The 21,716-nt window shown below is 38.3% G+C and overlaps 1 protein-coding gene across 1 annotated transcript; it reads left to right on the top strand.

Annotated features, from left to right (window-relative positions):
* Positions 1-15,849: 15,849 nt before the first annotated feature.
* DDIT4L (DNA damage inducible transcript 4 like) lies at positions 15,850-21,060 on the top strand. Its single transcript, XM_020884247.2, has 3 exons — positions 15,850-16,026; positions 16,333-16,472; positions 18,556-21,060. The coding sequence occupies exons 2-3, from the start codon at positions 16,382-16,384 to the stop codon at positions 19,044-19,046; spliced, it is 582 nt and encodes a 193-aa protein (XP_020739906.1). The 5' UTR covers positions 15,850-16,026; positions 16,333-16,381; the 3' UTR covers positions 19,047-21,060.
* Positions 21,061-21,716: the final 656 nt, after the last annotated feature.

Raw genomic sequence — 21,716 nt, 5'->3', positions numbered from 1 at the left:
TAAAAATGATCCAAAATCTTGAAAACAAAATGGAGTTACAAATAAATAGCCTGGAGACAAAGATTGAGAAGATGCAAGAAATGTTTAACAAGGACCTAGAAGAAATAAAAAAGAGTCAATTAAAAATTAATAATGAAATAAATGAGATCAAAAACACTCTGGAGGGAACCATGAGTAGAATAACAGAGACAGAAGATAGGATAAGTGAGTTAGAAGATAAAATGGTGGAAATAAATGAAGCAGAGCGGAAAAAAAAAAAGAATCAAAAGAAATGAGGACAACCTCAGGGACCTCTGGGAAAATGTGAAACGCCCCAACATTCGAATCATAGGAGTCCCAGAAGAAGAAGACAAAAAGAAAGGCCATGAGAAGTTACTCGAGGAGATAATAGCTGAAAACTTCCCTAAAATGAGGAAGGAAATAGCCACCCAAGTCCAAGAAACCCAGAGAGTCCCAAACAGGAAAAACCCAAGGTGAAACACCCCAAGACACATATTAATCAAATTAACAAAGATCAAACACAAAGAACAAATATTAAAAGCAACAAGGGAGAAACAACAAATAACACACAAAGGGATTCCCATAAGGATAACAGCTGATCTATCAATAGAAACCCTTCAGGCCAGAAGGGAATGGCAGGACATACTTAGAGTAATGAAAGAGAATAACCTACAACCTAGATTACTATACCAAGCAAGGATCTCATTCAGATATGCAGGAGAACTCAAAAGTTTTACAGACAAGCAAAAGCTGAGAGAATTCAACACCACCAAACCAGCGCTTCAACAAATACTAAAGGATCTTCTCTAGACAGGAAACACAGAAAGGTGGTATAAACGTGAACCCCAAACAACAAAATAAATGGCAACAGGACCATACCTGTCAATAATTACCTTAAATGTAAATGGGTTGAAGGCCCCAACCAAAAGACAAAGGCTGGCTGAATGGATACAAAAGCAAGACCCCTATATATGCTGTCTACAAAAGACCCACCTCAAAACAAGGGACACATATAGACTAAAAGTGAAGGGCTGGAAAAAAAATATTCCACGCAAACAGAGACCAAAAGAAAGCAGGAGTCGCAATACTCATATCAGATAAAATAGACTTTCAAATAAAGGGTGTGAAAAGAGACAAAGATGGACACTATATAATGATCAAAGGATCAATCCAAGAGGAAGGTATAACAATTTTAAATATATACGCACCCAAATAGGAGCACCGCAATATGTAAGGCAAACACTAACGAGTATGAAAGAGGAAATTAATAGTAACACTGTAATAGTGGGAGACTTTAATACCCCATTCACAACTATGGATAGATCAACTAAACAGAAAATGAACAAGGAAACACAAACTTTAAAGGACACAATGGACCAGCTAGACCTAATTGACATCTATAGGACGCTTCACCCCAAAACAATCAACTTGACCTTTTTCTCAAGTGTACACGGAACCTTCTCCAGAATAGATCACATCCTGGGCCATAAATCTAGTCTTGGTAAATTCAAAAAAATTGAAATCATTCCAGTCATCTTTTCTGACCACAGTGCAATAAGATTAGATCTCAATTACAGGGGAAAAAAATTATTAAAAATTCAAACATATGGAGGCTAAACAACACGCTTCTAAATAACGAACAAATCATAGAAGAAATCAAAAAAGAAATCAAAATATGCATAGAAATGAATGAAAATGAAAACACAACAACCCAAAACCTGTGGGACACTGTAAAAGCAGTGCTAAGGGGAAGATTCATAGCATTACAGGCCTACCTCAAGAAACAAGAAAAAAGTCAAATAAATAACCTAACTCTACTTCTAAAGCAACTAGAGAAGGAAGAAATGAAGAACCCCAGGGTTAGTAGAAGGAAAGAAATCTTAAAAATTAGGGCAGAAATAAATGCAAAAGAAACTAAAGAGACCATATCAAAAATCAACAAAGCTAAAAGCTGGTTTTTTGAAAAAATAAACAAAATTGACAAACCATTAGCAAGACTCATTAAGAAACAAAGGGAGAAGAACCAAATTAACAAAATTAGAAACGAAAATGGAGAGATCACAACAGACAACACTGAAATACAAAGGATCATAAGAGACTACTACCAGCAGCTCTATGCCAATAAAATGGACAACTTGGAAGAAAAGGACAAGTTCTTAGAGAAGTATAACTTTCCAAAACTGAACCAGGAAAAAATAGAAGATCTTAACAAACCCATCACAAGCAAGGAAATCGAAACTGTAATCAGAAATCTTCCAGCAAACAAAAGCCCAGGACCAGATGGCTTCACAGCTGAATTCTACCAAAAATTTAGAGAAGAGCTAACACCTATCTTACTAAAAACTCTTCCAGAAAATTGCAGAAGAAGGTAAACTCCCAAACTCATTCTATGAGGCCACCATCACCCTAATTCCAAAATCAGACAAAGATTCCACAAAAAAAGAAAACTACAGGCCAATATCACTGATGAACATAGATGCAAAAAATCCTTAACAAAATTCTAGCAAACAGAATCCAACAACATATTTAAAAAATCATACATCATGACCAAGTGGGCTTTATCCCAGGAATGCAAGGATTCTTTAATATCCACAAAGCAATCAATGTAATACAACACCACATTAACAAATTGAAAGATAAAAACCATATGATTATCTCAATAGATGCAGAAAAAGCCTTTGACAAAATTCAACATCCATTTATGATTAAAACTCTCCAGATAGCAGGAATAGAAGGAACATACCTCAACATAATAAAAGCTATATATGACAAACCCACAGCAAGCATCACCCTCAATGGTGAGAAATTGAAAGCATTTCCCCTGAAATCAGAAACAAGACAAGGGTGCCCACTGTCACCAGTACTATTCAACATAGTTTTGGAAGTGTTGGCCACAGCAATCAGGGCAGAAAAAGAAGTAAAAGTAATCCAGATAGGAAAAGAAGAAGTGAAACTCTCTCTGTTTGCAGATGACATGATCCTCTACATAGAAAACCCTAAAGACTCTACCAGAAAATTACTAGAGCTAATCAACGAATATAGTAAAGTTGCAGGATATAAAATTAACACACAGAAATCTCTTGCATTCCTATACACTGACAATGAGAAAACAGAAAGAGAAATTAAGGAAATGATACCATTCACCATTGCAACAAAAAGAATAAAATACTTAGGAGTATATCTACCTAAAGAAACAAAAGACCTATACATAGAAAACTATAAAACACTGATGAAAGAAATCAAAGAGGACACAAACAGATGGAGAAATATACCATGTTCATGGATTGGAAGAATCTATATTGTCAAAATGGCTATACTACCCAAAGCAATCTATAGATTCAATGCAATCCCTATCAAACTACCAACGGTATTTTTCACAGAACTAGAACAAATAATTTCACAATTTGTATGGAAATACAAAAAACCTCTAATAGCCAAAGTAACCTTGAGAAAGAAGAATGGAATTGGAGGAATCAACCTGCCTGACTTCAGACTCTACTACAAAGCCACAGTCATCAAGACAGTATGGTACTGGCACAAAGACAGAAATACAGATCAATGGAACAGAATAGAAAGCCCAGAGATAAATCCACAAACCTATGGTCACCTTATCTTCGACAAAGGAGGTAAGGATATACAATGGAAAAAAGACAACCTCTTTAACAAGTGGTGCTGGGAAAACTGGTCAACCACCTGTAAAAGAATGAAACTAGAACACTTTCTAACACCATACACAAAAATAAACTCAAAATGAATTAAAGATCTAAACGTAAGACCAGAAACTATAAAACTCCTAGAGGAGAACATAGGCAAAACACTCTCCGACATAAATCACAGCAGGATCCTCTATGACCCACATTCCAGAATTTCAGAAACAAAAGCAAAAATAAACAAATGGGACCTAATGAAACTTAAAAGCTTTTGCACAACAAAGGAAACTATAAACAAGGTGAAAAGACAGCCCTCAGATTGGGAGAAAATAATAGCAAACGAAGCAACAGACAAAGGATTAATCTCAAAAATATACAAGCAAGTCCTCCAGCTCAACTCCAGAAAAATAAATGACCCAATCAAAAAATGGGCCAAAGAACTAAACAGACATTTCTCCAAGGAAGACATACAGATGGCTAACAAACACATGAAAAGATGCTCAACATCACTCATTATCAGAGAAATGCAAATCAAAACCACAATGAGGTACCATTACACTCCAGTCAGGATGGCTGCTATCCAAAAGTCTACAAGCAATAAATGCTGGAGAGGGTGTGGACAAAAGGGAACCCTCTTACAGTGTTGGTGGGAATGCAAATTAGTACAGCCACTATGGAAAACTGTGTGGAGATTTCTTAAAAAGCTAGAAATAGAACTGCCATATGACCCAGCAATCCCACTTCTGGGCATACACACCAAGGAAACCAGATGTGAAAGAGACACGTGCACCCCCAATGTTCATCGCAGCACTGTTTATAATAGCCAGGACATGGAAGCAACCTAGATGCCCATCAGCAGATGAATAGATGAGGAAGCTGTGGTACATATACACCATGGAATATTACTCAGCCATTAAAAAGAATTCATTTGAATCAGTTCTAATGAGATGGATGAAACTGGAGCCCATTATACAGAGCGAAGTAAGCCAGAAAGATAAAGACCATTACAGTATACTAACACATATATATGGAATTTAGAAAGATGGTAACGATAACCCTATATGCAAAACAGAAAAAGAGACTCAGATGTATAGAACAGACTTTTGGACTCTGTGGGAGAAGGCAAGGGTGGGATGTTTCAAGAGAACAGCATCAAAACATGTATATTATCTAGGGTGAAACAGATCACCAGCCCAGGTTGGATGCATGAGACACGTGCTCGGGCCTGGTGCACTGGGAAGACCCAGAGGGATCAGGTGGAGAGGGAGGTGGGAGGGGGGACCAGGATGGGGAATACATGTAAATCCATGGCTAATTCATTCAATGTATGACAAAAACCACTGCAATGTTGTAAAGTAATTAGCCTCCAACTAATAAAAATAAATGGGAAAAAAAATTAAAAATCTACATACTAGTAGAAAATGTTTGCAAATCATCTAATAGGGGACTTGTATCTTAAATTCATAAAGAACTCTCAAGTCTCAATAACAAGAACTCTCAAATTCTCAATATTAATAAAGAATTGTCAAGTCTCAAAAAATCCATGGGCAAAAGATTTCAATATATATTTCATCAAATAATATATACATATAACAAATAAGCTCATGAAAAGATGTTGAACAAAATGAGCCATGAAGAAAATTAAAATTAACACCATAATGAGATGCTATTACATTCCTATTAGAAGGACTAAAAAAGAAATAAAGCAGAGGCATGACAGTATCATATTCTGGCAAAGGTATGGCAGACCTGGAATACTCATATTAATACATTGCTGGGGGGAAGTATGAAACTGGAACCACTTGGGGAAACATTTTGGCAACTTCTTATAAAATTAAACAAACACCATATGACTCAGCAATTCCATTCTCTTGGTACTTATCCACGAGAAATGATAATGTATATTAATACACAAATCTGTAAGCAAATATATACACTGAGTTTACTCATAAGCCTCAAAAACTGGAAAAAACCCAAATGTCCCTCAACTGCAAATGGATAGACAAATTGTGGTACATATATGCAATTGAATAGTACTCAGAAATACAAAGGAAAGAACTACTAACTACTAACACAACAACTTGGATGAATCTCAAATTGCATTATGCTAAGCAGAAGAAACAAGACTCAAAAGTCTACAGACTGTGAATCCATACATGTAACATGTTTGCCCAAGGCTGGGCCTCAGGCAAGAAGTTGATTACAAATACTCACATTTTGTGGTGATGGAATTGTTTGTATTGATTGTGGTGGTAATGGTGGGTACATGACTGTAAGAGTTGTTTAAAATTTTAGAACGCTACGCTAAATAGAGTAGGTTTTAATGTATTCAAAGTATATCTCAGTAAACCTGATTCTCCAACTTAATAGTTACCATTTATAGAGTATACTTTTAAGAATTTTCAAACCCTCAAGAAAACAGAATATAAGCATATGTATAACCAAATCACTTTGCTATACACCTGAGATAACACAATATTGTAAAACAACTATACTTCAAATTAAAAAAAGAATTTTCAAATCCTCATTTATATGCAAAGAAGCTACTATGCTTCCTTTTTTAAGGTGAAGTGGCAAAGATCTAGAATAGTATTGCCCTGTATTTCTTAAGGTGAACAATGACTGCAAACCACATACAGTATTTTAATTTTCTAGTAGTTATGTTAAAAAAATTCTAAAAAGAAGCAAGTGAAATTAATTTTGATAATTTATTTTCTTTAATCCAATATATCAAAATCTTACCACTACAACATGTAACAGACATAATCCTGTAATTATTAATGAGATGTTTTGCATTTTTTATATTCGATTAAGTCTTTGAAATCTGGCGTGTATTTTGCACATCTCACTTTGGACCAGTCACATTTTAAAGTGCTCAATAGCAACATGTGTGTAGTGGCTATCAATTAGACAGAGCAGATCTAGAACATTCTCAAACCTGCACTTGAACCCATGCTCTCTTCTGTACTCAATAGTTATATCCACAGACATCTGATGTACTAAATTTCATTTAACTGAATATTCTACCATGAGCTATAATACAGTTATAATTTTGCAGTGGTTAAAAGAGGGAAATGTTATTGAATTATTTGAACACCGAAATAAAATTATGGGCAATTTGTAAACTTTATGTTTAAAAAGATGTCTTTCTCTTTTTAAATGCAGATTTTCTCCTTAACAGAAACCAAAGGAACTTTGGCCTCAATAAACCTAGCAATGTCCTTACGTAACCAAAATACATAACCATAACATTTGACTGAAAATTTAGTACAAATGTAGCTGTAGGGAAAAAAAAAAAAAAAAAAAAAAAAACTTTTGCTGCCTTAACTGACCAATCAGTGAAGTTATAATAATCATTGTAGATACAGCGCTAATACTTTTCCAAAACTGCAAATCAGGAAAACTATGATGTATTTCTAATTTTTCCTGAGAATTGTGATTAATACATTCCACTTACAGTTTCTCCCTTTTCAAAATAGAACATTTCCTACCATGAATGAATGAAATTGCAACTTCCAGCCAATAGGTTTTCAGAGCATGTTAAAACTATATAAAAAGGCATAGTAAATGCTTAAAATAGTTATGAAGTGAACAAATGTTGGAGAGACTATGAGAGGAGAAATCCTCATACTTTATTGGTGGGTCCCCAAAACTGTACAACCTCTGAAAAAGATAATTGATCAAGATCTTTCAAAACTATAATTTGCATATTTGTCTTTGGTTTCAAAAGCCCCTCCTCTGAGAATTTATCTTAATCTTTCACACATTCAAAGTGATCTATGAGTAAGATTATTCATTACAGAATTGTATATAACTGCGAAATATCTATCAATAATCAAAATATCCCTTGTAATGTACAGGTCAGATGAAAATCTATAAGGCAGAACACCACTACTTTATAGGCTAGAGAGAGTAACTCTCAGTTCATACAGAAAGAACTCTTAAGTTATATAGTCAGTGCAGAAAGGCAATGTGAAGAACATATAGTTTGCCCTTTAGGGTAAAAAAGCGTGAAAATGAGAATATATATTAGCATGTGCTTGTATTTCTATAAAGAAATTCTAGAAAAATGTATAAAAACTAATAAAAATGGTTACTTCCTGGCAGGGGGTACAAAGAATGGTATGAATGAGAAGTTAGCAACAGGAATTTGATTTTTCACTTTACAGCTTTTAAGTTGATTGTAAAGTAAAAGTCAATTTTACTTTATTAACTTTATTATTTAATCTATTTTGAGTTTTCTGGACCTGCCTCAGTAATACTTCCCCTAGGTTACTTAAGAGTAAGATAAAAGTGTAAAGATCATTATTTTAAAACTAATTTTTGCAATTAAATTTGTTAGATTCTACCTACTTAATTTCTTACAAGGGTTATATCTTTATAATGTGTATTTAAAATAGTTTCCTGATTTAGAAAATACAAATACATATCTTATTATGGAGTTTTCATAGTAACTGTGCATTGAAAATGGAACTCTTACATTAGATATAAATGCTGAAAGTACAGGGTCCAAGAAAGCCACATTATGATTTATAAATTGAATGAAACAAAAAATTAACATATTTTTAGAAGTATAACTATAACTAAGCAATATTACTGCTTTTTTGTTTACTGTTTAGCTTAGTATCTGATATTTATGCTTTATTCCACCAAGAAGTAGGTTACTTTCATTTCAGTCCCACTTCCCCTCACCAGACTCATCCTCCCACTCCAAAGACCCAATGCTATGTCAAAGATGGTGAATTCTGTGCAATGTTGAGATCCAGGAGTGGGGTGGGGATGAAGACAGCCTCCCTCTAGTCATTGTTTGCCCACAACATGTCCATCACTTGTGCCATCAGCATCCATCAGATCTGGCCATTTCCTACTGCTCTGAATGGCCCTCCGTGTGCAGTGAGAATCTTTTTCAAATATGGGAACTCTGCCCAGTTCCTCTATAGTGTCTGCTGCCTCCTAGACACTGCCAAAAAGTCAGACCTTGGTCTCTATTGCTCTGGAATCCATAAATAACTCTCCTCTTCCTCCAGGCTGGGTGAATCTCTTTTTAGTTTTTCAATACTTCTGGGTGATTCTACTAACTTATCCTGTCTCCAGGTCAGAGATCAAGCCCATGTGAAAGCTATATGGGGGGCCAGGTCTCCTAATTCTCCTGCTAATATACCCTTTATTATCCATTATCTGCAAAGTAAAATTTACTACATCCTGAAAAACCCAACACAGCACATGACAAATTATTTATTTAAATAGAATGTGCTTTTTACATGTGCAAATTCATATAAGCCATGTGCATTCAGAATGGTCACCTTTGACTGAGCTCTTCATATGTATAAATTTTGTTGCCAGAAATGTAACATATGTTGTTTCCTTTAATGTTCTACATTACAGATGAGGAGGCTGACATTCAAAGGATTTCAGTTAATTTCACAATGCCTGTCTGTGGCAGATCCAGGATTTGAAGCCTAGCCTGACTGAGTCACAGCCTTTAGTCAAATCACTGAGGTGTGCTGTTCCCCTCCACATATGGAGGTGAGCACTATTTTGCTTTTAGCATATGGACGTCTAAATCTACTGCCAAAGTAATTATGCATTGCTATAAATAATTTTCTAAGTACCATTTATTGCTCAACTTGATACAGTGCATCAATAATGTCACACAACTGAATGTACTTCAATGCGCGCCCAGTATATTGACATCTCCCAAAAGGCTGCTTCAGCAATTTATGATTTAGAACCTCTGTTACTGTGTATCATTTATTAAAATAGTTCTTAACCACAGCACAATATTTCAAAATACCAAGTCAATGTTTTCAAGTATATTTTTATGATATGATTACAGAAGAAGAGATGAAAACTTGCATAACTGTACTTACCCTCTCCAGTAAATTTGGAGGTAATAAAACATATATCTTTCTATACTACTCCCCTCCTTCCAAATTTGTTGTTTCCAAATTTAACATTCCACCGATCAATCATTTTAAATACATTTTACAATGTAAGCCCATTCCTTTTTTACATAACTGGCTTCCATTTCATCAAGGTTAAAAACAATTTAGAGTTTGATAGTGTGTCATTTATTAAACAGGATTTTATTTTTCTATAATATTATTCATATGCACAGGACTGTTTTCACATAGCTGTCCATGATTTCTCAAGCCAAGCCCAAGGCCACAATGGCCAAGAGGAGCTATGGAGAATCCACAAACATTTGCCCAGCTAGGAACCACCTTTCATCAAGGCCAGACCTTATTATAGAGTAGGAACTCAATAAATACTTTTTATTAATTGGCCCAGAAAAAGTTTTACAAATACTTAGATCATCTTACTGTTTTGTTTATTCTCTTTAATTAAAAACACAGCTTACCGGGACTTCCCTGATAGTCCAGTCGCTAAGACACCATGCTCCCAAAGCAGGGGGCTCAGGTTCCATCCCTGGTCAGGGAACTAGATCCCCTATGCCACAATTAAGAGTTCATATGCTGCAATTAAAGATTTCACATGCTGCAACTAAGACCTGATATAGCCAAATATAAATAAATACTTTTTTGGAAAAGCAGAGCTTCCCAGAATTTAATTGCATACCATATGAATTACCTAGGAATCTTTTTAAAAAGCAGATTCTGTTTGAGTTGGATTGAGTACTGAGGTTCTGCATTTCTTAGGAGCTCCTAAGTGATGTTCATGCTACTGGTCCATGAAACAAGGTAAATAGCAAGGCTATAAAACCTCCTTCAGAACATATTAGTGCTTATATCACTGCCCTGCCACAGTGCACTGTAGCTCCCCTGACTAACTTGGCTCGTTAATTGTAATCTTGTATTTATTTGTCTGTACTTCTTTCTAAACTACAGTCTCTAGGATATAAAGACTCCTGAATTTTCTGTGCCTAGCAGAGAATTAATATTCAATAAATACTTCTGAATGTCAACCAACCAATGAATAAATGTGTAACAAAGATACACTTTTATCCACACCTTAAACAGATGTCACACTCCTCCAGCTACCTTTTAATAACAAAATCACCAGAGCACTGGGATTTTTCAAGATCAGAACAGAATACACAGTTATAATCATGGCTGATGTTTATTGAATCCATTATGTATTAACTCATTTAATCCCCACAAAGGCCCTTCGTAAGATAAAGTTATTACAATTCCCATTTTAAAGACAGAAGTGGAGCCACAGAAACGTTAAAGACCTTACTGATGTCTATGCAGCTAGTCTGTGTCATTGCTGGGATATGCACCTAAACAGTCAGGCTCCACAGTCCACATGTTTAACTACTGCACCATAAACATAAAAAACTGGAACCTCTCTGTGACTTCATCAAGCTTTTTCATTTTAATATACTTGACATCTGCAGAATGGGGATCAGATATATTCCAAAGGCTACTCTGCAGAAACCCCATCTAGTCCACTGGGCATTCTTGGGATTTAGTTCTCTTCTCATACTATCCCCCAAATTTATGCCATGAAGCAAATTATAACTTTTCTGGGAAACAAATGTGAATAACAAAAGCTGTGCAAAGCTTGTCCACCAGAACAGGACACTAGGCTGGCAAAGGGAGGGGGAACAATGAAAGACCAGCACCTGCATGAATGCATAGCTTTATTTATAAGAAATCCAAAGAAATGGTATGACATCCTGGTATTCTCAAATTTGGGGCTTGCCAAAGTTTTAAGTTGCTTCCCTAGAAAAATGTCAAGGACCTACTCCACATTCTTGGCTGACATTCCCTTATGTAGGCACCTGAATTAGAAACCTATGCATAATTAAGGAAAAGTAGAGACTGCATTTAAACATATCAGCTTGCTTTATTTTAAAGGAGATAATACATACCATTGTTTATAAGGAGAAAAAAATACAACTATTTTAAGAGATAAGTCACTATGGGAACCATTTATCTGCTTGAATTTAGAGAAGCGAAGCCTTCTGCTACTGGAAAATTCTCTCAGCTTTTAGCAGCAGTAGATATTATATTATTTTATTTTGGATCTTTTTTTTCGCCTTATACTTAATAAGGCTCCATGTTATTTAATGGAAAATCTCTCAATATATCATAGAATAACTCATATTGCATGTTTAATGATGAAATGGAAATTTTATTGGGTGGAACATCCTCAAAGACAAATAAAAATAATGGTGAACTATCTATCCAGAATGTCATACTTATCTTGACACAACTGGATGGTTTACAGTCAATGCTTCTAAATGTCTTATTTTTTTCTAGGAAACCATTTTATAGATTATCAAGCATTAATCATGGTAACTTTTTATCCACAATATTTTCTTACATATCATTGGGAGATCTCCTTCACTGCTCCCCAAAACAGTTATGCACATATTCTAATAAAAAAGGTTTTCCTAATCAGTGGTAAATATTTTCTAGATTTCCTGAAAATATTAAAGACCATAAATTGTGTTCTATTAATAGTTTAGCAATATTTCTCTAACCCCATGTAGCCCTTCTAGCGTTTACTTCATTGAACCAGAAAACTACAATTTCAAGATAACAATAAAAGCAACAACAATAACTATCACTTATTCAGTACTTGCTGTGTAACAGGCTCTAAGAACACTTAGACCTCACATGAGGGTTAGAACTTAGCACAACCAAGGAAGGCCAAAGACAGAGTGAAATCAAATATCTCAGATTTGTTTTCTTAAAAAAGGGATAATATTTTGAATTGATTATAAGGGTTTCTCTTTTAATCCTCACAACAACCCTATGAGTTTGCTAAGGGGCTTTGGATATTGCACAGATCAACTTCAATGTTCTATAAATCCTCCCTGAATCCATGGTACAGATTAAGAAACACAGTCGTTTCCCTCTCTGGTGTCATGGTTTATGAAATGAAACAAGCAATGCACTGAATGTAAATGTATTAATAAGAGCTCAGGAACAATGGCACATATTGGATAAGAAGAGAAAACTGGCTGGCAAAACAAGTAATAAATATTCAACACTCTAAATCACAAATGCACAAGACACCAGTATTTCCTATAACAACACATTAAAACATCATATTGTCTTTGTTTTTTACAATATCACTGGTAGTTTGAATTTGCACTTTATGTAAGCAGTGATATTATAAACACTATATTTATACATGAGGAAGCATGGAACTTAAATATTAGTGTATGCATCAGATGAATATACTGTTGCCATTCATTACTGCTATTTCTCTTTTTTGTGGGAAGACAGATGAGTAAATTATAGTCATAAAGCAAGCATGCTTAAGTTAAAGTCCTTGCTTATGATTTTGGTAGCTTGTTATAGTACACTCGTGTATGAAAGTTAATCAACTATTTAATCAATTAGATTTTCTCTTCATGTACAATGGTTATTTCCAGTAAGCACCCTCCCTATCTTTATAATATTAATTAGGAAGGATATAACAAAACAGTAATGAAATAAACTTCATCACTGTATCTGGTAAACACCTGAGGTACTCCAGTGTTATCAACTTTCAGTTGTAAATAATTAAGTGTATTCACAACAGTAAAAACTCTAACGCACTAAGTGTGTTATCTTGTGGCAAGACTATTGTGGCACTTATTAATAGTTTTTCCTAATTCTGTTCTATAGTTCGTTTGGAAAAATCAGCTCTGTTCATTTAACCCTGAAAACATGCAAACCAGAGACAGAATGGATTTTTTACCTTTTTAAGTAGATTTTTAAAAGACAATCTCCACTCATTATCCCAGGAACTGTGTTCTATGTCAGTACTTTCTTATGTTCTATAATTTCTGAAAGCAAGGCCCTTTTAGCTAAAAAATTACATTATTCATCTTTCATACATAAGTAAATTATTTTCTGTGGTAACATCCCCAAGGACTTGGCAAAATTTCAGTTACTCAGGTGAGCTGAGAGTAGCTGCTACTTTCTATAAGGTTCAATAATCTTTCTGACCCTTTGGGAGTACTTAATTTATGCATGCGTGCTCAGTGACTCAGCGTCTTGATTCTTTGCAAACCCGAGGACTATAACCCTGCAGGCTCCTCTGTCCATGGAATTCTCCAGACAAGAATACTGGAGTGAGCTGCTATTTCCTCCTCCAGGGGATCTTCTCCACCCAGGGATCTCTAACCAGCGTCTCTTGCTTGGCAGGCAGATTCTATACCACTGAGCCACTTGAGAAGCCCTTTGCCTAAGTACCCTAAGGAAACTGAAATGGGTCGTTTCTTTACTTCACTAGTATAGGTTCACATCACCTTTTATATCAATCCTGATTACTCCCCTTAGAAGCAGGTGAGCCTTATTAGCACTGCCACCCAGATAAGGAGGGTGGTGTCCTGACCCCAACCCCCAGCTGCCAGGCAGCTGCCGTCCCCGACTTGACCATCCACTGGTCCTGACCACACTTGCCGCTGCAAGTGCTTGGCTTAAACGGGCTTGTCTATTTGGCCCTTTTCTATTGCTGAAGTAGAAGTGGAAATCTGCCTATCAGCGTCTCCTTCCTTGGCTCCCTGACCTTCGGGCAGCTGTGCTAAAAATGGACTGTCAAGCTGGCTTTAATTTCTGCTGCTCTGCCTCCCAGGGTCCTGCCACTGATCTGTTTGTCATACCTTCCTTACCCCTTCTGCTGTTGTTTTACTTCAGAAGAGCTTTTAACCTGGACAGCTGAAACTGCTTCTCAAGGCCCTAACCTACAGATCCTTGTAGGTTACAGGACTGGGAGCCAAAGGTAGCACCTCCTACTTGTAGAAAGTCTTCTCCCTGAAGCATCCCCTCCCTTTCCTCTCCTGACCCACCACCCACCTCTCCTGACCCACTTGTCTTTGGGAAAGCTCGCTCTGACCAGGTCATCTCCTACTGGCACACCAGAGAGTGAACGGGCAGGCTTAGGCACCGTGGAAGAACACAGAACGGGTAGCTTCTTGCTGATGGGATGTGCCAGGATGTTGACCCTGCCTGGCTCCTCTGTTCCACTGCGCGCTCAGGTTCAGACAGGACATCAAGCTTCACAGGGATATAAAACACTGTCTTCATTCCCCCAAGCCCCTCAAGACTGCCCATGCCCAAGTTCCTTCCCCTAATGGGGCTGGCCAGGAACTTCGTTCCCTGAGAACCATAACTGCTCCCAGAAACCTAGCCTGGTAGTGGAAGCAGCAAAAATCCCACTAATTTTTTTTTTTTTAATTGCAGGAAGGGCAGAAGAACTAAACAGACACTTCTCCAAAGAAGACAGACAGATGGCTAATAAACACATGAAAAGGTGCTCAACAACATTCATTATTAGAGAAATGCAAATCAAAACTACAATGATGTATCACCTCACACTGGTTTGAATGAATGGTCACCATCAAAAAAATATACGAACAATAATCCCGGAGAGGGTGTAAAGAAAAGGAAACCCTCTTGCATTGTTGGAGGGAATGTAAATTGATACAGCCACTCTGGAGATTCTGTTTAAAAAAAAAAAAAAAAACTAGGAATAAAGCTACCAACTAAAGGTTTTGTTTAGTCTCTTGGCAAACTCCCCTTCATTCAAGCTGCTGGAGCTCTGGAGCCAGGTCTAATTAGAAGAGTAAGAGGCTCACCCTTCTCCCGGAGGAAAAGCATTAGTCATAGATGAAACGCTAGGAAGGTGCAGATAAGACCCCAGGCTGGGGAGCCTCTGATGCGGGAAGGCAAGCTAGAGCTGACCGCGTGCGGGAAAGGATGGTACGGAAGCCTTGGGACGCGACGCGGAGTAGAATTAACTCCGTCAGAGGCCAGCACGAAGTGCATACTTGATGCCCGTTGAACAGCTAAACATATTTAAGCAAAGTGTTCGGCATGTCAGAGCAAAGACTCGGGTCACGGTCATGGACAAAGGTCAGAAAGCTTCCCGCTTCCCCGGGACAGAACCTCACCAAGGCCATCAGGAGCGTGAGTGTGTGTGCACACGCTGGGGAGAGGGGTCGCACCAAAGAATCCAGGTTGGTGGCGGAGGCGAGCGATCAGTTTGGGGCGAGTCGTGCACCCAGGATTGCACTCGTGGTGACCCGTGGCCCACCCAAGAAACAACAGGTGTCAACCCTGCCGCAAACTTTTCCTTAACTCCCAGCGGCTCGCCTGGGGCGGCTGGAAGTGTGCGGGCGGAGATGCAACCGGACCCCGGGGAGGCGGGGCGCGGGCCCGGGGCGGGGCGGTGCAGGTGGGCGGGCCGGGGCCGGGTGAGGAGGCTGGGCTATAAAGTGCTCGCCGCCCCCGCGGCGATGCTGCTCCGTGGAGCCTGAACCGGCGGGGCGGGGGGTGAGCAAGGTGCCGGTGGCTGCTTGGGCCCGCAGGTCGCTGAGCCCCCGAGCGAGGGGGTTCCTGAAGACCGGGCCGGCCTCGGTTTACCCGCTGCTGGACCAGCGAGCGCGTCGGCCCCGGCGCACCCCCAGCAAGTGAGGCCGGGGGCTGCCTGGGTGGGAGGAATCGGGGCGGGGGCCTCCGCTCCTCTGGGCTCAGGGGTGAGCTCCGCGGGGCGCGTCGGTTCCGAGTTTTGCCAACTTTGAGTTAGTTGAAGATTGTGGCTGTTAGTTGGCGTCTTTGCTCCCGGGGTTTTGTGAACCTGAGTTGCAGAGGCCGATTCCACCCCTTTGGAAAATGAATGCCTCGCCTTGTTCGCTCCGGGGACGCTGGGCATTTTAGGAGCTCCTGCACGTCTTGCTTGCTTTTACAAATCTGTCCTTCTTGCCTCCTTTTACTAGCGCCCCGGAAAGGCCGTTCCCCCCGGCGAGGGAAACAGAGTCGTCGACCATGGTTGCAACTGGCAGTTTGAGCAGTAAGAACCCGGCCAGCATTTCAGAGTTGGTGGACCATGGCTTCCACCCGGGAAGCCTACTAAATGGTGAGTTTCCCAACCGCCTACCTCTCTTCCTCCAAAGGCCGCATTCCCTGGATGGATTAAGATTGGCAGGCATGCCGTGTCGACTCTGTCCTTGAATTTTAGAGATGCGGTAAAATCCATCTTAAAGAAATGCTTTAAAACAGCATTGTCTGTCTATGATAGTGAGAATCAAAAGAAGCGAAAAATAAAATCCCAAGGGCTACCTGATCTAGTCTGTGGCTGATAGACACCTTGGGATTAAAAACTGTACAGGTCCCTAGCCTACGTGATTGTGAAATTATGGTGAATTTTAAGTATACAGTTATGTGTGTTTTGACAAATGTATTCACCTGTGTAACCAGTACCATCACCTTCTGCCCCCAAAGCCCCACATACCCATTTGCTTACCCACTCTCCCTCTCCCCTGTCTCCAGGGAAACACTGATCTCACTGATCTCATTTTTGTCACTATAGATTACTTTTACCTCTAGGACTACATGCAGATGGATCCGGTAATATGTACTCTTTGTATCTGGTTTCTTTCCCACAGCCTAATGATTTTGAGATCTTTTCCATGCTGTTGATTTATCAGTATGTGTTCCTTTTTGTTGCTGAGTAGTATTCTAATTTGTGGATATACCTGTTATTTCATTTTTTAATGCCAAAGGGAAGCTTTAAAACTGCAGTGATGCTGGACATAGTGTTTTGTAATTTTAAACAACAGTTTCTAAATTAACATGCTGTGCTGCCACTAAGGATCTGTGTGGACATAAATCAATTGCTTAATATCATTGGGCCTTCCTCCTTTAGAAGGTGAAGTGGTTGATGATCTAATTTTATAGGCCAAAGCTCTGAAATTCTCTGTCTTCAACATAGATTAAAAAAAAAAGAGCCTTATAATTTGGAGTGCATTTGTTTTATTTATTAAACACACACACACAGTGATCTAAGCAGAGTGCATTTGTTTTATTTATTAACCACACGCACACACACACACACACACGCACGCACACACAGTGATCTAAGCCTATAAGTGATGAAGTAGCCAACAAAGGTGCAGTAGGCTTCAGGCAGGGAGCCCATACACACACACACACACACACACACACACACACACGCATGCACACACACACACACACACACACACACAGTGATCTAAGCCTATAAGTGATGAAGTAGCCAACAACGGTGCACTAGGCTTCAGGCAGGGAGCCCGCAGGGCATCTGCCTGTGACCTGCTCAGTTGACTGTGTGTGTGGTATGGCATCCTGCCAAGGGGTAGGATTAATTTGGAAGGTAGGTGACCAAATGCAGAGCTATCTCTTTTCCTTTGAGCAAATCTAATTTTGTTTTCCTAGGACTATTTTGTTTTGCTTGGCTCCAAAAAAAAACCACCCAGCCAGTTATAAATATCCTTGCGAACCTCAGAAGTCTTCTCTGTGGGCAATTTTTAATCAAAGAGGTTGAAGCTAAAATTGGGATCCACAGGTCATTCCAGTAAAGACTTTTAAAGAAAACACAAACTTAATTGATGTTTAATATAGCTCATCATCAAGGTCGTTTTAAGTTCATCACTAAAGAATAATAGCAAAAAAAAAAAACAAAACTGTTTTACAATAATGAATGAATTCTTAAGAGTTAGAAGGTAATAATCCTTAGTCCAAAAATATTACTAACATTTTTAGTCCAAACCTAATGCATAATCTCTATAAAAGAAAATTTGAAAACTCCCATAAGCAAATCAGGGAGCAAGAAAGAAAAGAAAGTCACTAGTATTCTAAAATAGCCATGAATAGATTTGGTTGCATAGTCTTTAAGATTGTGTATGTGTATACACATATAAATTTATTGAAAAATGGTTATAGCCTACCTACCCTATTTATCAAAACCTTTATTTCATAGATGAACTTTCAGTCTCAGGTCAATTGATTTGCTTTATTACTCAGAAAGTTAACAGCAAAGTGGGATTAGATGACTTCCAAACAAATATTAAAATAAGTAGATCTGATAGATAGAAATAAACAGTGTTGCCAAATCTGGGTGTATTTTTCTGCTCCTGGGTTTGTTTTTGTTTGTTTTAATCTTAAACTTCCATTTTCCACAGATTTTGACTACTGGGATTATGTTGTTCCTGAGCCCAACCTCAATGAGGTGGTATTTGAGGAGACAACTTGCCAGAGTTTGGTTAAAATGCTGGAGAATTGTCTGTCCAAATCTAAGCACACCAAACTTGGCTGCTCCAGAGTCCTTGTTCCTGAGAAACTGACCCAGAGGATTGCTCAAGATGTCCTGAGACTTTCCTCCACAGAGCCCTGCGGTCTGCGGGGCTGTGTTATGCACGTGAACTTGGAAATTGAAAATGTATGTAAAAAGCTGGATAGGATTGTGTGTGATTCGAGCGTGGTGCCCACCTTTGAGCTCACCCTTGTGTTTAAGCAGGAGACCTGCTCATGGACGAGCTTCAGGGATTTTTTCTTTAGCCGAGGTCGCTTCTCCTCTGGCCTCAGGCGAACTCTGATCCTGAGCTCAGGATTCCGACTTGTTAAGAAAAAGCTTTACTCCGTGATTGGCACAACAGTCATTGAAGAGTGCTAAAAGGGAAGCACTTGAAAGAGTCCTTTTTATGATTGGATAATAAAAACTTCACAGCCGCCCAAAGTCATTGTAGTTTGCCTTGCCTGCTCTCCGCAAGGCACACCAAACTGAATTCATCTTCCTTGTGTTTCATATTCACAGCCATCCCAACTGAAGGGCTTATTTGGGGCTATTGAGAAATGACCAGCGAGAGAGTACATTGTCTGCATTTACCACAGTTTTTATAAAATGGAATGGAATAGAATAAGGAAAGAAAAGAAGCAGTACACGTTAGTTTTTTATTTGACTCCACAAGTTTTCCAGGTAGTCTTGCTAATAGGCTGTAGAAACCCACTTTGCCTAGTTTGATTTTTATATGGCTTTTTTTCTATAAGTTTTCAGGGTGATCCTCTCAATCACAGAATCTTAAATGAATGCTGTTTAGCCCATCGAAATTTCCAAAAGCTCATACTACCCATTTCCTGCCCCTACTCAAATTTGACAAGTTCTTATACGGGAGGATAGAATTAATTAAGTGGGTGGGCTTAATTAGATCCTAACCTCGTGCAAAAGTGAATACGGAATCTTGCATTGAGAACAGAGTTACAAACTTCTGTTTCTTTGCATCCTCTCCACTCTTATGTTTCAAAGAGGTGGCAAAAACTTGAGCTACCATTTCAATAATCACAGTATTGTTTTAAATAATATGGTACAATACATGATCAGTTTTTCTAGTTCTTACATATTTAATTTTATCTTTAAACTAGAAAAATGGAAAATGCTGGTTTTTTTGCATGTAGTTGATTACTCTTCTATTGATCGAATGGTGAGTGTATACAAGGTTAAGTGAGTTCGGGTTCCTTTCTCATTCACTTGATAATCTAGCTTCATTTTACCTTTACATATACTTAATCTCAGATATCACTGTCTCACCATATCAGTGTTATCTCATCCTTGGCCTTTCCTGGGATCTGAAGGAAACTTCCTTAACCTGAAAATTCAAAGATAGCTGCACACCACCACTTTTAATTTTTAAGATGGGCCTATCTGCAAGGTCTCCTTTGGCTATGGATATCTGGTCTATGGGCTTCCCAGGTGGTACTAGTGGTAAAGAACCCACCTACCAATGCATAAGACATAAAAGACTTGAGTTTGACCCCTGGATTGGGAAGATCCCCTGGAGGATGGCGTGGCAACCCACTCCAGTATTCTTGCCTGGAGAATCCCATGGACAGAAGAGCCTGGCAGCCTACAGTCCATGGGGTCACACAGAATTGGACATGACGGAAGTGACTTAATGCACACACACATCTGGTTTATAGTATAGACTAGAGTATGAAAATTGTGATCTAGATAACCAGTACATGCACACCTAGATTTCTTCATCCTTGGACACCTGTCCCTAGGGAACAATAAAGGCCTTTATTTTTTTCTCTTGTTCCAAAAGATAAAGATAGCTAGATCTTTATCTTTCGATGTTAAGGGGAAAGCATAGCCTCCACTTTATAATGTTCGTTCAGGAAGGCCTTCACATCCTTGCTGTCGGTCATGGATAAGGAGCTTATTTAGGTCTCCTGCCCAAGCTATTGGCAGGACTTTACATAGCTGAGGCCAACATTGTAGGGACCATGGCTTCATCCTAGTGTAACTCAAAAGCAGGTGTGATCCTGTTTCTAATCCCATAAATGATCTAAAATTTCACTATTCGAATCAGCAAGTGTTCTAACAAATGGAACTCTTCAAGTGCTTGGAAAGATACCGCAAAGCCAATCTTACCAGACTGGGCCAAGATCAGTTGAGTTGGTATTGCATGTCTATTATTGCCTAAGGCTCTGAAGGTCATTGTGATTCTGTGGGTGAGGAATCTGGCCTGCATGTAGAATTGTTGTCCTTTTCCCACTAACAGTTGTCTTTGACTGTCTTGGCTTTTATACTCACAAAATAGTGATGGCTTTATAGAGACCCTTAAATTAATATTCCTGTTAAAGGAAATTAAGTTTGTCAATTTTGACAATAAAGCAGCATATATTTTTAATTCTCTTGTCCACTTTGTCTTTTCTGAGTTATGCAATGATCACCTTAAAATATATTTGGCAGCATTTGAGGGAAGCTTTTAGAACAATTATTTATCTCCATTTTGACAAAGGCTATTTGTACCCTTCATTATAACATTCTAGTTGTAAGTTGCGTGTGCTTATGTGTCAAAGAGTCGTTCACTTCATAGTTTTTAAAATACAATAATACTTTTCATGGAAGACATTAATAATTTAAGCTCCTTTGGCAACTGTCTTCACAAAAAACCCTCACTGTGTGTAGGCTTTTTCTGTAGTTTTCCTAATAGCTGGATACAAATACATCAGATGGTAAGACCAGTATGTATTTTAATTTTTACCAGAATATCCTATTAGAGCAACACATCTTTCTAATTCCACAATTATTCATCAATTTGAATTTTTAATCTTGTCCACCTATCTTTTCTGTCTCCTCAAATATATGTCATTACTTCAGATTTCTCATACTACATAACCCACATTTAATAAGACTTGCTACATCTAGGCTGCCTAACTGTTCGAGGTGCTTTACATAAACTATTTCATTTACTCCTCACATCAGCCCTATGGAATGAGATCATTATCATCTTCATTTTATGGCTAAATGAGCAGACACAGAGAGGTTAAGTAACTTGCCCAG

This window comes from Odocoileus virginianus, chromosome 21, assembly GCF_023699985.2.
Source record: "Odocoileus virginianus isolate 20LAN1187 ecotype Illinois chromosome 21, Ovbor_1.2, whole genome shotgun sequence".
In the NCBI taxonomy this organism is placed as follows: Eukaryota; Metazoa; Chordata; class Mammalia; order Artiodactyla; family Cervidae; genus Odocoileus; species Odocoileus virginianus.
Note: the sequence above shows the minus strand (reverse complement) of the source record. Positions and strands in the feature narration are given on the sequence as shown.